The sequence below is a fragment of the Nycticebus coucang genome, chromosome 10 (assembly GCF_027406575.1).
Source record: "Nycticebus coucang isolate mNycCou1 chromosome 10, mNycCou1.pri, whole genome shotgun sequence".
NCBI lineage: Eukaryota > Metazoa > Chordata > Mammalia > Primates > Lorisidae > Nycticebus > Nycticebus coucang.
The window spans coordinates 22300379-22317584 of NC_069789.1; the positions used below are offsets into that span (position 1 = coordinate 22300379).

The following is a 17206-nucleotide window of genomic DNA, read 5'->3' on the forward strand; positions in this document are numbered from 1 at the left end:
GTTTATGTGGGTTATTCAAGTATTATAAACAGAGAGATAAAAATCATTATTTACTAGTGACATGATTATATACCTAGAAAAGCCAAGGGTTTGGTTCTAAAAACAACTGGACATGGTATGGAACATAGGAAACTAGGCAGGTACAAGGATATATACACACACATACATGTGGTGTTAATGACAAATATTTATAACTGTAGGAGAATAAACTCACAAAAAGAGCCAATTCTCAACAGTAACACACACACACTACTTGAGAGAGAAAACTTAACTTACATGATGTGTGTGAATAAAACTATAAAACTTTACAGAATATTAAAACAAAAGATTTGAACAAGTAGAGAAGATGGATAGCTACATTGTGCTCCTAAATAAGAAAAAAAATATCTCATAGAATGTCTATTTGCTATCCCCAATTAATTGAGATATTTATTTCGCTCTTCAGAAAAATCCCAGAATGATTTTTTTTTTTTTTGGACAAGATGCTTCCAAAGTGTATATGATAGAATGGTATACTGGTATTTTTTTTAATTCTCAGAGGGATATTTAATGAAAAATCATAAAGGGTAGATTAGCATTATCAGATACTAAAAATAGATGGCAAAGCTGCTTCAGGTAAAAATATAGCTCTGGGGCAAAAACAGATATAAACAGATCCCCAGTACCAAATAGCTAATCTAAAAATAGGCTATGATACATGTATATGTAAGTATTTAATATAGTACAAGGGGAATATCAAAAACATTCATGGAAGAAAATATTAATCAGTGTTGGACTAAGTAATTTTGGTGGAATGAAAAAATAACAGTAAATATTTATCTCAATCTATACACAGGAATAGATTCCAGAGTACCTAAAGAAATTATGGTTTTGAACAGAATAGAAAAACAGGGGCCGTATTTATGCTCCCACTGGGAACAATAAAAAAAAATGGACAAATATATGAAAACAACAGTTTTTAAGATAATATACAGCTAGCAGAGAAGTTACTGGTGATTCTAGAGAGACATGAATTAAATGAGGTAAGTAAGCCCTATGAATGTCCCAGTTTGCTGCCTTGGGAAAGTTTTCAGGTCACAGTGCAAGTTGGAAGAGTCTGGGCAGAGCACACTGGACTCTCTGAGTTGAAGAAATGGACCTCAGAGTACAGGAAGAACAAGGTAGTGGGAGTTTGCAGAACACCAAAGAGGAGATGGCCTCAAAGAGAGACAGTTCTGGAGATTGCAGAGAGTCCCTCTGGAATATTCCAGAAGAGTACTGCCCAGGGCTTCCTCCTAAGAAAACTACCGAAGCTGCAGACGCTCATAATTCACAGGCTTAGGCAGAGTACAGACAGTCTTGCCTCAAAATTGAGGAACAATCGGTCCTAGGGTGAGCACTGCTCTGGTTCCAACTAACACATCTCAAATTTGAGCAAGCCCTGAAAGATACAACTGTTTCCAAGTTACCTACTTGCATTATTCTTGAACAAAGCTCCAGAATATCTATAGGATATACAAAAATGTCTAATACCCAACAAGGTAAATATTACAATTCTGGCATCCAATAAAAAAATTACAAAGCATACAAAAAAGTGAGAAAATAAAAACCACAATGAAGAGAAACATCAATTGAAAGTAACCCAGATCTGACACAGCTGTTAGCAAAGGCAATAAACATAACTATGTTCCATATGTTCAGAGAGTTAAATAGAGATGTGGCAGATTTTTTTTTAAAGAACTACATTGAACTACTAGAGAAGAAAACTATGTTGTATGAGATGAAAAATACATGGGATGGAACTAAAGGCAGAGTAGATATCAGAGAAGAAAAGAATAGTGAATTTGAAAGCTTAGCAATAGAAACTATCCAAAATGAAATATACAAAGAGAAAGAGAAAAGAGAATTTTAAAAAATGAACAAAGCATCAATAAACTATGAGAGAATGTCAAATGGACTAATATGTATATAATTAGAGTCTCCAAAGCAGAGGGGATGATTAAAAAATATAATCACTGGCCAGTTTTCAAATTTTATTAAAAATAATGAATCCATAGATCCAAGAAGCTCAATAAACACCCATATAAGAAACAGGAAGAAAATGACACCAAATTAACCATAATTAAAATGCTAAGTAAGTTATATAAAAACTGAAATAGTAGAATGTGGCAGGCAGACAGGCTGATCTCTCTGCCATGCGCCTCAATCCAGGGTAAAGTACAGCAGGTGGACCACCCCTGGGGGCTCCTTAACAAGATCACCAAAAGATGAAAGGAGTGTGGAGGTGCCCAGACAGGGTAAAGTCATCAAGACCATCCCTGGACTGGAATTATCACGTGGGTGGGCTAAACCCTTTGAACTTCTGACTGGCAATTAGATGAGAGAAGCTGGTTTGTCTGCCCTGGGGAGAAGAAACCTGTGCATCATCAGCCTTGTTGACAACTCACAACTACCCTAAGTTTCCAATTACCCAGCCACTGCCTTTTACCCAATCTTCCTGGAAACAATTGGGATTCTTTGAATCCTATTTTGGCACCTTTGCATTTTGCATGGTAAGCTTTGTCTTAGAGATCAACAAAAGGTTTCTGAGTTCTCAGAGGCAGCTGCACTGCCTCAAGCTGCCACTTGGTGTGTGCGTCAACCTAAGCCTCTCCAGGCTACTCAGACGTACACTTGGAGTTGGTGTGAAGACTCGTTATTTCCCCGGCGCCATCTCCCCTGTCGACCCCCAACCCAACTTGAACCTGACAGTAGAAAAAGAAGAGGCTAATGCAATCACCTGTTTACCATTTGGGGCGATAGTAAGGGAGAGGACTTCCTAGAAGTTTCAGGAAAAAAAAAAGTTGTGGAGGAAAAGATCAGCGGCTATAACTACATCTAAACTATAGATTCAAGATAGTCTGCTTTTAAAAATAAAGCATAGGGCGGCACCCGTGGCTCAGAGGAGTAGGGCACAGGCCCCACATGCCAGAGGTGGCGGGTTCAAACTCGGCCCAGCCAAAAAAATAAAATAAAATAAAAATAAAAATAAAAATAAAGCTTAAACAGGCGGAGGTGGGAGGAGGCTGGGGAGGCCAGGGCCGAGCCTGGCCGCCTGGCCGCCTTGCCCTCCACCGGCTGCCCACTCGCCCCCTCCCTCGCGCACTCGCCCGCCCCTCCTCCCGGCCATGGCCGTGGCCTTGGCTCCGGCCCAGGCCCCTTAGCTGGTGGGTCTCCTGCGAGAGGATGTCGGGTTCGTTGCTCCCCAGCGCCCTGGCCCTCTCGCTGCTGCTAGTCTCTGGCTCCCTCCTCCCAGGGCCGGGCTCGGCTCAGAACACGGCTCCTGACATCACCGGCTACAAACGCAGCGAGAACAGGAACGAGGGGCAGGACGCCATGCTGTACTGCAGGTCGGTTGGCCACCCCCAGCCCGAGTGGACCTGGCGCAAGAAGGAGAACGGCGTCCCCAGGGAGCTCGTCAACACTTCCGGCCGCTTCTTCATCACCAACAAGGAAAATTACACGGAGCTGAACATCATGAACCTCCAGATCAAAGGCGACCCCGGCGAGTACGAATGCAGTGCCACCAACCCCATGGGCTCGGCTGCTGTTGTCACTCGCCTCAGGGTGCGGAGCCACCTGGACCCCCTCTGGCCTTTCCTGGGAATTCTGGCTGAAATCTTCATCGTCGTGGTGATCATTGTCGTGCATGAGAAGAGGAAGCGGCCGGACGACGTTCCTGAGGATGACGATGAACCCGTTGGCCAGTGAAAACCAGCTCCAACCAGCAATCACCAAGACACAAACTTGCGCCAGAGAAACACAAATGAGTACTGCTTATAATATCTTTAGGTTCCTGAAGCTGGGGGCAACATGAGCTGCTAAATTGTCTCCTCGGACCTCTTTGGGTCCCCCCCCTCCGTGAGCACCACCACCGCCGTCTAAAGCACGCCTTCCCTAGCCTCTCCTGGAAGGGGGACCTCGCCGGGTACACTTTAAACAAGGCTTCACTGTAGAAGGTGTAAACTATTTGGGGCTTGATGTGCTGGGAATGTTGCTTTTTTTTCCCTTTTGTTAAAATATTTTAATATTAGTGAGAAAGTCCTCTGAGGATCAGACCGTGCATGCGCCATTTTTTACTTAATGCAGCTGTGAAATTGGCAAAGCTCTAAATTGCACTGCTGCCATCTAGCGATAACATTTTATAAAGTACAGCAAAACCTAAAGAGATATACAGTACATAAATGTATGTATTTTTATATTTGGGGGCGTGGGAGAAATCCCAAATAAATGCTTGTTTCATTTTTAAGCTGCTGCTATTCATTCCTTATTGTATGTGGTCAAATGAGGAAATGTGCAGTTCTGGTATATACAGATGAATCTGAAAACCGACATCTTTCATTTAAGGGCTTAACCTAAGACTTTAATAAGGAGTTGGTACAGTTCACTGAAGGGGTATAATGAATTGCAGTATATATTATAAAAGTTTGCCTTGACAAATTATAAAAGTTTGTCTTCATTGTATGTATAAGCTATATCAATCAAAACAAACTGCTATAATTTTCCTTTTGTTTCCCATGACCTTGAAGTGTTACAGCATGGTGATACGCTATGAAACTATAGTTAGGCTTTTGAGTTTGACACTATATTTTTTCACATTGATTTAATGATTGATGGCAGATTTTATAACCTAACAGGGTTCTCATGAAATCCATTAACTGTAGAAGCATCATACTGGACTGGTGTTTTGTGTAATTGTGAAGTGTGATGATGTATAAAAAAGTAAATTCACCTGTTTTTAAAAATAAAACATTGATAAAAATAAAAATAAAGCATAAACAAATTAAACAACTTTAAAAGACAACAGAGTAAAAAACAAATATAGATAAAAGATATATATGCAAATACATATATATAACATATATTCCATAGTAATAATAACACTAAGATTTCAATCAATACATGATCAAACACCATAACTAAATGATTCCCACACAAGTTCAACTATTAAATTTATGGGAAATTGTTCAACTCTGTTAGAAAGAATAATGGACAAAATAATCTGTGGATGAGAATAGTACACCTTATACCTAAATTAGCAAACTTGAAGCCCTCATAATCATTCATCTTAAGTAATGGATGACCCAATATATGGCTTTCTATATTTATGAATAGGCTCCCAAGTTTCCCTATGAAGATAATTTATGATTAAGTAATTAGATTAATATTTCTGGAACTAGTTTCTTCTACACATGTAAAGAACCCCACATGGCATAGGTGGCTCATTGGCACAGCATCTTTACACTTGCAGCTGGTCTCATAGATAGAGAAGCCGCTCACAGAAACACAAGAAAAGCCAGAGCCAAGAAAGTTAATGACAAGAGACTGAGCTGGTGCTCACTTGGCCAGCACATATCCTAAAATTGAAACAAAACAAAGGAGATTTAGCGTGACCCCTACACAAAGATAACACTCAAATTCGTGAAAAGTTCCATTTTTTTTTTATAAATATAAAAAAGAATTAGCTAGCCGGGCGTTGTGGCAGGCGCCAGTAGTCCCAGCTACTCGGGAGGCTGAGGCAAGAGAATCGCTTAAGCCCAGGAGTTGGAGGTTGCTGTGAGCTGTGTGATGCCATGGCACTCTACCCAGGGCCATAAAGTGAGACTCTGTCTCTATAAAAAAAAAAAAAAAAGAATTAGCTGAGGCCTTTCATCTCATTGAAGCAAGATTTGCTAAGCTTGAAGAACAAGGTCTCCTAACACTGAGCGGTTTACAAAGGTTTACTGAATAGTTAGTGTGAACATCAGCTGCCACAGGCCATTGGTGATGAATACAAAAGAAAAAGGCTGTGCAAACACCCCTAGATACCTTTTTCAAGAAACTGACTTCAGTGGTGGGCTCCCTCCTCCAGCAACAAAATTAAATCCCAACTTGTAGCAGCATCTCCGTCATCTTCCAGCCAATTTTCAGGCTACCTTTTTGCCTCAAAACGACCCATCCAGTAACCAAGACATGGATGCAACATTAGGTGTTAACTTTTAGTATTCTTTGTGAAATTTCTCCTATCTCTAAATTTTTTGTATAGATTTGCTTTTATTTCAGTGGAAAAAAGAGCACAATTGTTTCGGTAATCTTGTGCCCAGATCTCGAAATCCCCCACAAAGACCACTAAGGAGCCGAGTCCGATGCAAAAGCCAAAAAGCCATTTTATTGCAAGTTCGAACTTGGGCTCCTGGGGTCTCGGCTACACCGGATCTGAGCCAGGAGCCCTGAGCTCTGGAGCAGGGCGGTTTTATGGTCCCGCGCAGCGGGTGGGCGTGCACAGCTTGAAACAAAGGGGGCGCTTCTGGATTGGTTAGGTGTGGGGTGGGGTCCCTGATTGGTGGGCAGTTGTCTCATGATTCGGGGAATTGCCTGGGCTTGCCTGAAAGGTGAAACTTACTGAGTGAAATGGGGGTGGGGGTGGGGGAGCGAAACTGTTAAGATGGCGCTGGTCTGGTTCTTTCAGTAACATTACTATAGAATAGGTATTATTATTATTACAGGATTGCACTGTTTTATTATTACTGTATGTGAGCCAACTATGCTATTGTTATTATCATTATTACCGTACATGCACTGTTCATCAGGGATCCAAGCTACATACAGATCCAAACTAAAGATGTTCTCAGGAACGTTATCTCATGCATAACCTGGGGACTGCCTATAATGAAGTTTTATAAAGTCATGTTTTTTATTAGTAAGTAATAATAATTTAATATTTAGCAACATTATTTAAAGTAATATTTATTCCTGAAGAGGTATATTTTAATTTATATTTTCATGAATTCCCAATGATATTATAAAGTAGTGTCATGCTTTCAATTTGGAAATATGCATCAGGAACTCAAAGTATGTTTATGTTCATGCCCATTAACGCCCAGCCCGAGAAAAAACAATGATGGCTGCAACCAAAAAATAGCTGGGCATTGTGGCGGGTGCCTGTAGTCCCAGCTACTTGGGAGGCAGAGACAGGAGACTCGCTTGAGTCCAGGAGTTTGAGGTTGCTGTGAGCTATGATGCTACAGCACTCTACCCAGGGCAACAGCTTGAGGCTTTGACTCAAAAAAAAAAAAAAATGGTTAACATAAGTATGTACTTAAATACAAACCTTTAAAAACTATGGTTTGATAGTTTTAAACCAAAATAATCAAGGATCTTTTTCTAATTTATCTACTCATACCAATAAATTTTATATGATGTCATTTTACATTTTAAATCAGCCTCTAATATTTAAACCTTAATAAATACAGTTAACATTTTCCTCATACATGACTCCATGTAATAACTTATTAGAGACAATATATTAATAACTATTTACATGCCAATGTACATTTGGGGTTGTACTATTTTAGAGACTTCTCTTGAGACTCTGAGTAAAGAGCACGCGTTGAAGATGTCCAGTTCTGAGAGTCAGGTTTATAATAGGAGTAATGGAATGAATCTGCTCCTTTAAATATGAAGATGTTGGGGGATTTTTCATTATGTATTTCATAGGATCTTTCTGTTAAAGACATTGTACACGTAAAAATTTTAAGCTACAAGTGAAATTGCAGACTTTAAAGAATTTAAGGCTTTAAATTAAAGGGTAATGTATTTATATATAAGGCTGCTTTTATTTTGTATTGTCAGAAAGGTAAAGGGAGAATCCATCCCATTAACAACTCCAAAATTGGACTGGTCCAAATCATTTGAAAATTATTTGAAGGTTGGATGAATCCTATTAAAGTGAGTCCTATTAAATTTTACACAGGTCATTAGTTTTGTGTTTTCCTTGAATGTGCTTTCAGATGTTTCAAAGGGTCCTGGAATCTTTAGGGAACCGTAGTTGTTGTACGAGCAGCGTATCAAAGAAGACTATAAAAGTGACAATGAAATCTATATTATACCTCTCTCCTCCCTTAATAAGGAGTTTGAGATCACTGCCTGTGTCCATTGGCATTTTCCCAGAGATATGATTTGGTGGCATTCAGCATAATCTGTCAGTGTAGTTTATTTGAGAAACAATACTTTGTAGAAACGCATGCCCAGATCACCTGGAAAATGAGTGTTTGGGTGATTTCAGATTCATCATTATGTCATGGAATCAAGTCAATTCAATTTGCATTAACTGCACCTGTAAATTTGCCTGGCACTTGGATAAGTGACAGAAAGTTTATAAAAGCACAGGGCCTGCGGTTAATCAGAAAGAAGCCTTTGTAGACTCTGCTGCAGAGAGCAGTCACATGGAATAACCCAACCCAGCCAGTTTAATAGATATAGGGTAAGAGAGACTGAGGTCACAGAGCAGAGCCAACCTTCCCATAGATGGGGAGTTCATCTTCCCATAGAAGGTGATGTTTGAACTTCACCTTAAAAGGTTGATCAGAAACAAGCAAAGGAATGATGATATGCCTGGGGACAAATCATTCCAGGTAGTAAAGCAACCTGCCAAAGACAGAGGCGTGAAGCAGAGCATCTGATTAGACCAGAAGGGGTGCGCTAGAAAGAAAAAACTGAGGAAGCAGTTGGAGCAGAAATGGAGGTTAGCTCTGGAAGATGTTCTAAGCTGTATGTGGTTAACTTGGGCTGAGGAACGGGTCAAATCAGAGAGGCAAAAGTAGTGACTGCAATCGTTTAGTCCTGAGGCTATGTTAAACATTTTAATAAGTTTCCCTGCAGATGCCATTTAAAAATGATTTTCTTGGCCAGGTGCCTAGCCAAGAAAATCACTCTGGGAGGCTGAGGTGGGGGGATCCCTTGAGCTCAAGAGTTCAAGACCAGCCTGAGCAAGAGCAAGACCTGTTTCTACTAAAAATAGAAAAACTAGCTGGTGTTTTGGTGGGTGCCTGTAGTCCCAGCTACTCAGGAGGCTGAGGCAGGAGGATCACTTGACCCCAGGAGTTTGGGGTTGCTGTGATCTGGGATGATGCCACTGCACTCTAGCCTGGGGGACAAAGTAAGGCTCTGTCTCAAAAAAACCAAAACAGAACAAAACAGATTTCCTCCCTTCTTAGAAATTAAATAAATTTAAAGCTTTAACTGTTTTTAAACCACACAAGGATTTTAAGAAATAAAAAGAACAGCCAGAAAGAAAGGCATTCCACAGAAACCAGTGGTAACTAAGAAGTTGGCCTCAATGGAGATTTTAGGGGTGGCTTGCTGGTGCCTTAAAGCTCGAGGCTTCCAAACTGCCACTCAAAAGACATGTTAACTCTAAATGGAAGAACCGGGTGCTCCAGCCAGAAGGCACATCAATCAAACTAACCTCCCCCTGGTAGATTTTCCATTGCTCTATCATAGTCTTTTTTCCCCCCGTTAGGGCTAACAGTTTGATTAGCATTAGCACAATATCTACTTTTCCAAATTTTAGCCAAGAAGAAGACATTGGTTGAGATGGTTTCATCAGTACAATTAGTGCCGTTAAGTTATTGAGCCCCTGCTGAACACTAGATCTTGCAAAGCTGGATCTTTTGTATGAAATATGAAGCTATTGTCATTGTTTTATAATATGCAGTGTTGAAACATTACATATTTTTAGACTTCTGAGTTTTTCCTTTTTTTTTTTTTTGAAACAGTCTCTGTTGCCCAGGCTGGAGTCCTGTGGCGTCAGCCTAGCTCACAGCAATCTCAAACTCCTGGGTTCAAGTGATCCTCCTGCCTTAGCCTCCCAAGGAGCTGGGACGATAGGTGCCCGCCACAGAGCCTGGCTAATTTTTCCTTTCTTTTTTTTTTTTTTTTAGAGACAGAGTCTCACTTTGTCACCCTTGGTAGAGTGCTGTGGCATCACAGCTCATAGCAACCTCCAGCTCTTGGGCTTAGGCGATTCTCTTGCCTCAGCCTCCCAAGTAGCTGGGGCTACAGGCGCCCGGTTATTTTGTTGTTGTTGCAGTTTGGCCGGGGCTGGGTTCAAACCCACCACCCTCGGTATATGGGGCCAGTGCCCTACTCACTGAACCACAGGTGCCACCCAATTTTTCTATTTTCAGTAGAGATGGTTTCGCTCTTGCTCAAGCTGGTAGACTTTTGATTTTTTTTTTTTTTTTTTTGGTATTATGTTTTTACTCTTTCAGTTAAAATTGCTGAAAAGAGCAACATTTCTCTGCTTTCACTTTATCTTCTGCCTGGATGCCCCACCTTCTTGGAACACTCAGTGGAAACTCTCAGTGCACATTGTAGCTTTGCAGATGGGTCAGAAGGGTCCAGAAATGTCTCCTAGGCATTTATGTCCGTAAATCAATTGTTTTTCATAGCTCTGCAGAGTTGTAGCATTTCAGAACACAAAACGTTCATAGAGATCATGCAATCCAACTTTTCATTTTATAGAAATTTTCAATGCCATTACATTTTTGCTGATCAGATTGGCAGAGTATAAAATAAGACTTATGATAGTCAATGTTGGTGAAGTTGTTAAAAGGGAGGATTTTCAGATCTTGTTGGGGAAAACATTAAGCCATACACTTTTAGAGGGCAGTTTGGCACTACAAATTCAAAATACATATAACCTTTAACTTAGCAATTCCCATTTTATTTATTTTTTTGAGACGGAGTGTCACTATGTTGCCATTGTGTCACAGCTCACTGCAACCTCTGACTCTTGGGCTTAAGTGATTCTCTTGCTTCAGCCTCCCAAGTAGCTGGGACTACAGGCGCCTGCCACAACGCCCAGCTATTTTTTTGTTGCAGTTGTTGTTTGGCAGGCCCAGGCTGGATTCGAACCCGCCAGTTCCAGTGTATGTGGCTGGTGCCCTAGCCACTGAGCTACAGACGCCGAGTCAGCAACTCCAATTTTAGAAAGCTATCCTAAAGAATTCTAACACATATGCCTGAGAACATATGTACAAATGTGCCTGTTCGAGGATTTTTAGATAATGAAAATTCGGAGACAATCTGAATGTCCATCAGTAGTAAGAATCGTTAAACATATAAGTATCTCTGTGCTATAATGTAAGACTGCAATAGGAAAGTCCATGAGGCCAGGAACAGTGGCTCATGCCCGTAATCTTAGCACTCTGGGAGGCTGAGGCTGGTGGATTGCTTGAGAGCTTGAGCTCATGAGTTTGAGACCAGCCTGAGCAAGAGTGAGATCCCATCTCTAAAATAGCCAGGTGTTGTGGTGGGTGCCTGTAGTCCCAGCTAGTCAAGGAGGCTGAGGCAAGACAATTGCTTGAGCCCAAGAGTTTGAGGTTGCTGTGAGCTATGACACCACAGCAAGAAAGTGAGACTCTGTCTCAAAAAAAAAAAAAAAGGAAAGGAAAAGCAAGTTATAGAACAATATGAAGTGTGATTCTTTTTATAAAAACATTTAAATGATTATAGAGAAATACAGAGTGATGTCTAACAAATTTTTAACAGATTACATCATAATGTAGACTCAGAGTGAGGCAAAGTACATTTTATTTGATATACTTAAATATTGCTTAAAATTTTTATAATAAGTATGAATTACATTTGTCTCTTTTTTTAGAAAAAAAAACAGCTGAGATCTGAGCTGTGTATACGTGGAACAACTTGCCCAGTCACTCAGATGGTTAGCAACAAAGACAGGCTTAAACCCCTGGTTTTCTAACTCTAGTTCAGTGCTTTTGCTACTCATCCACGGTCTTGAGAACCTTTATCTGAACCTCGGGTTTCCTGAAGATCTAGTCAGATTTTATATTTCTCAATTAATAAATGGATGCTTATATCACAGCAAATAAATCCATAAGCTTCTTAATTCTTTTCAAGATTGTTTTCTTTATATACTCAAATAATGAAAGAAATATTCATGGTTACTATATTTTTATGAACAATTTTGACCATGTCCCTAACCACTGATTCACGAAGACAGGGTTGAAACGAAACCTTGAATATTATTTCCTACCTGGACAGAAGACCCAGACTTTTCCAACAGAGAACATGAGTCTATTTGTAAACCACAGAGGAATTTGCTATCATGTTTCCTCATCTGTTCTTAGAATATCTTCTGCAGTCTTACTCAACTATAGTTATATTTAGCTGCATTTTGGAATTCATGATGGATAATACCACTACTTTCCATTTAGTTAAATTAAGTATATAAATTCTGGTTTTACTTTAAAATCTGTAACAGTATTAACTTTCCCCCACATATTTATTTTTCCTTCTTTCTTTTTTTTTATTATTAAATCATAGCTGTATACATTAATGTGATCATGGGGCACCATACACTGGTTTTATAGACCATTTGACATATTTTCTTTTTTTTTTTTTTGTAGAGACAGAGTGTCACTTTATGGCCCTCGGTAGAGTGCTATGGCATCACACAGCTCACAGCAACCTCCAACTCCTGGGCTTAAGCGATTCTCTTGCCTCAGCCTCCCAAGTAGCTGGGACTACAGGCGCCCGCCACAACGCCCGGCTATTTTCTGTTTTTTTTTTTTTTTTTTTTGCATTTTGGCCGGGGCTGGGTTTGAACCCGCCACCCTCGGTATATAGGGCCGGCACCTTACCGACTGAGCCACAGGTGCCACCCCATTTGACATATTTTCATTATACTGGTTAACATAGCCTTCCTGGCATTTTCTTAGTTATTGTGTTAAGACATTTATATTCTACATTTATTAAGTTTCACATGTACCCTTGTAAGATGCACCACAGATGTGTTCCCAACAATCACCCTCCCTCCGCCCCCTCCCCCTTCCTCCCTCTTCCTCTTCCCCATATTCTTAGGTTATAACTGGTTAATGGCTTTCATATGAAAGCCATAAATTAGTTTCATAGTAGGACTGAGTACATTGGATACTTTTTCTTCCATATTTATTTTTCAAGTTTAATTTTTGTGATCCCCCAAATTCAAAGTGTAGAGTTATGATTTTCACCTTTAGGAAATGTCATTCTATCCTTTAGGAATGGTCATGATTATGGGGTTGATTTTTTTTTTTTTAACCAATCAACAAATGAGGAGAAATGTGAAAGCAATTCAAAGGCAGACTTTAAAAATAATGTGTTTAAAAGCTATTTAACTATGGGAGAATATGTCATGATACCATGCTCAAAAAGAACACATACAAAAAAAGTGTATATCAAATGATTCCTCTTCAATAAATATAGATATTTTTTATATGACCCTCTGTACATAGGGTAAGGTCTTGAAAGAAATGGATGTAAATATTAACAGCAGCTCGGGATGATGAGATTCTGATTTCTATTTTCTTCTCTCTACTTCCAAGTGTTTCTCACATGGTGTCAAAAGAAAATGTTTACTTTTGACATCAGAAAAAAGTGCTTAAAAAGAAGATCTGGAAGCCAGTATAATCTAAAAACAATACTTCCAGAACATCTGTTTCTGGACTGATAGTCTGTGTTAGGCATTCCCAGAAGGGAATGACATGATCGCACATTAATTTGTGTCTCCGTTTGCCATGGAAAAGGAACTGAAGTTCAACTTCGTAAAAGAAGAATTTGACTTGAGTAATACAGACAGAAATGAGGGAGATCAAAAGCAAGCAAAGAGAGAAAGTAGGTACGTGAACTGACTACTGACTTGCCAGGGGAGAGCTCAGATTTCAGATATAGAATGTCCAAAGCCAAGGCGACTTCCAAGCAGGGACTTGATGGAAGGTGGAGAAAAGGACATGTGTTATGGAAACATTCCCCTGGGCACAGGAAAGGAACACTGTAACTGGACCGTCTTTCCTGACCCCTAACCCTCAGCCAGGACCTGGCACAGTTTCGGGCACGTAGCAGCCTCTCCATTTTTTGCAGGATGGTCAATGCAGGAAATTGCGACAGCTGCCCAGCCTAGAAGAGGTTGAGACCGAAGCCACAACTATGGGGGTCACTGAACAAGTCGAAACATACCAGTGAAGTCTTGCTGGTATTAATATCCTTGGTGGAAAGCTTTGTTACTCAGCTGAGACCAGAAATCTGTAATTGAAAGCATTTTCTTGGGTCCTCATACATTTTGGGGAGGGGGGAGCTAAAAAGAGTAGACTAAAACAAGAGAAAGTGAACTTATCATCATAAAACCTTAGAATCATAGAAGGAAAAATAGGGCAGCGCCCGTGGCTCAGTGAGTAGAGCGCTGGTCCCATATACTGAGGGTGGCAGGTTCAAACCCAGCCCCGGCCAAACTGCAACAACAACAAAAAGAAGAAGAAAAAATAAAAGCCCCATTCTCTAATCAGTTATGTGTTATTTTTTTTTTTTTTTTTTTTTTTTTTTTTTGTAGAGACAGAGTCTCACTTTATGCCCTCTGTAAAGTGCCATGGCCTCACACAGCTCACAGCAACCTCCAACTCCTGGGCTTAAGCGATTCTCTTGCCTCAGCCTCCCGAGAAGCTGGGACTACAGGCGCCCGCCACAACGCCCGGCTATTTTTTGGTTGCAGTTTGGCTGGGGCAGGGCTTGAACCCGCCACCCTCGGCATATGGGGCCGGCACCCTACCGACTGAGCCACAGGCGCCGCCCCGTGTTATTTTATTTTATTAGTGATCAGGACACTGGTGAGCAGGATGTGGAGAGGTCTTGGCTAAACTATCACAGAGAAATGTTAGTATCTATAACTTGATGGGCTGCCAACTTTCTGCATCATCTTGTAAAGTAGCTTTAGCCTCTTTCTGTGCTTCAGTATTCCCATCTGTAAAAGAGAATTCAAATTATACTCGACACATTATCCTTAAAAATAATAGGAGCATTAAAGTGCAATGCTGAAATGAAAACATAGAAACATACCATGACATGCTATTGCTTAGAATTCTTGGGGGGAAGGTCTCTTACCCACTCACTCTTGGTGATTAACAGTTTATCGCAGGTGAAGTAAAAAAAACAGCAAGGATTTATTTATAGTTAATTCTCAATATTATGTCACCTATTTGGCTGGTTATTTTTCTTCTTCCTTCATTCTGAAAAAGCAGTTAAATGATTCTTAACAACTCTCACTGTGATGGAAAAAATGTGAAGTGTAATGACAAATCCATCAACATGTATGCGTACTAGTACTGTTTCAAAAGTCAGATTGAGAAAGACAGTGGAAGCTATAGATTACAACAGGAAATATTAAATTACCTGTGAATTTCACTTGTCTAAACCATCCTTAACCAACAACCTCTTTAGTGGCCACCCTCACCTCCTGGACACTTAAGGTATTGAGTGGGTAGGGAGGTGGATTTGGTCCCTTAGAAAAAGTAGAGTCCAGGTTGGGGGTTTGGGGGACTAGCCCTAAACTAATACTGTGAGGGTCCTTTTTAGTGGCTGGTGGAGAAGAGGGGATGAAGGAAAAATGAAATGTTAGAGTTTAGGGCGGCGCCTGTGGCTCAGTCGGTAAGGCACCGGCCCCATATACTGAGGGTGGCGGGTTCAAACCCGGCCCCGGCCAAACTGCAACCCAAAATAGCCGGGCGCTGTGGCGGGCGCCTGTAGTCCCAGCTACTCTGGAGGCTGAGGCAGGAGAATCGCCTAAGCCCAGGAGTTGGAGGTTGCTGTGAGCTGTGTGACGCCACGGCACTCTACCGAGGGCCATAAAGTGAGACTCTGTCTCTACAAAAAAAAAGAGATGTTAGAGTTTAAAGGGAAAGTTTTTTTTTGTTGTTTTTTTTTTTGGTAGAGACAGAGTCTCACTCTCACCCTCGGTAGAGTGCCATGACGTCACAGCTCACAGCAACCTCCAACTCCTGGGCTTAAGCGATTCTCTTGCCTCAGCCTCCCGAGCAGCTGGGACTACAGGGGCCCGCCACAACGCCCGGCTATTTCTCTGTTGCAGTTTGGCCGGGGCTGGGTTTGAACCTGTCACCCTCAGTATATGGGGCCGGCGCCCTACTCAGCGAGCCACAGGCGCCACCCAAAGAGAAAGTTTTTTAAGAGTAGTTGGGTCCGGGGTCTGTTTACCTCTAAAGTTGTAGGACTGGTGGAAGAGCTTGTTTTGAACTAGTTTTGTTTTTATTATATATATGAAATGGGGGGAGGTTAAACCTTTATGACATGGTTTTTGTTGAACTTGTATTTTTTAACTAAATTATTATTTTACTATTATTATTATTATTTATTTTTTTTTTTTGTAGAGACAGAGTCTCACTTTATGGCCCTGGGTAGAGTGCCCTCGCATCACAGCTCACAGCAACCTCCAACTCCTGGGCTTAGGCGATTCTCTTGCCTCAGCCTCCCGAGTAGCTGGGACTACAGGCACCCGCCACAACGCCTGGCTGTTTTTTTGTTGCAGTTTGGCCAGGGCTGGGTTTGAACCCGCCACTCTCGGTATATGGGGCCGGCGCCTTACCAACTGAGCCACAGGTGCCACCCAACTAAATTATTTTTTAAACTATTTTGATTGTATTGATTTATTTTTATTATTTTATGTTATTTTTGATCCCAAGGCAAAGTTTAGAACAGGAACAAAGTCCAGGTGGAGGATGTTCAGGCTGACCCTAATTAGACCCTGTACATAAACCCTAAGATGAGCAATTATGTCTCTGACAAGTCTTGTGGGCAGTGGGGGCACCTCATATTGAGAGATGGGAGGGGAGGGGCACTTTCCCCTCACCCCCCAGAGAGACTTTTTCTCTAGTATGAGATCAAAGTGTTTGTGCTACTTTTGTAATTTTTTTAACCCCCTGTGTTCATTTCTTTTGAGAGAGCAGTCTCACCTGTGGGAGTCTGGCCTCTGGGTGTCCAAAGACTTTGGGGTGAGTTGCACTGGGAGAGGGATGAAGTCTCAGTAAGACAGTTTTCTTGTCTTAAAGGGCCAGGCTCTTAGGTTGTATATTTCATAATAGATTATAGATTTTTTAGTATGGATCTTGTAGTCTGAATGTGTGTGTCCATGTTTTTTTCTGATCTACTTTTTTCTTATCTCTGTTCCCTTTGTCCATCATCTGTAATTATTTTTTTAATTTTATTTTTAACTTATTTAATAAATAATTGATATTGGTTTTAAGTTTATCAAGTTATTATTTTTAGTAATGTAGGTACATCAAGATATTACTCTTCCCGGGCGGCGCCTGTGGCTCAGTGAGTAGGGCGCCGGCCCCATATGCCGAGGGTGGCGGGTTCAAACCCACCCCGGCCAAACTGCAACAGAAAAATAGCCAGGCGTTGTGGCGGGCGCCTGTAGTCCCAGCTGCTCGGGAGGCTGAGGCAAGAGAATCGCGTAAGCCCAAGAGTTAGAGGTTGCTGTGAGTCGTGTGACGCCTCGGCACTCTACCCGAGGGCGGTACAGTGAGACTCTGTCTCTACAAAAAAAAAAAAGATATTACTCTTCCCTTAAGTACCTATA

General features: G+C 41.0%; 1 protein-coding gene and 1 non-coding gene across 2 annotated transcripts; both read left to right on the top strand.

Moving 5' to 3' along the window:
* Window positions 1-3204: 3204 nt before the first annotated feature.
* Window positions 3205-3730, top strand: LOC128595572 (neuroplastin-like). Its single transcript, XM_053604311.1, has one exon. It carries the CDS (start codon window positions 3205-3207, stop codon window positions 3727-3729), a length of 525 nt encoding a protein of 174 aa, XP_053460286.1. The 3' UTR covers window position 3730.
* Window positions 3731-5351: 1621 nt separating this feature from the next.
* LOC128597903 (U6 spliceosomal RNA) lies at window positions 5352-5459 on the top strand. The gene has a single exon (XR_008383453.1). It is a non-coding gene; the product is annotated as a U6 spliceosomal RNA (small nuclear RNA).
* The last annotated feature ends 11747 nt before the right edge of the window (window positions 5460-17206 follow it).

Coding starts and splice junctions, on each gene's coding strand:
- LOC128595572 (XM_053604311.1), top strand. CDS start 3,205: ATGTCGGGTTCGTTGCTCCCCAGCGCCCTGGCCCTCTCGCTGCTGCTA.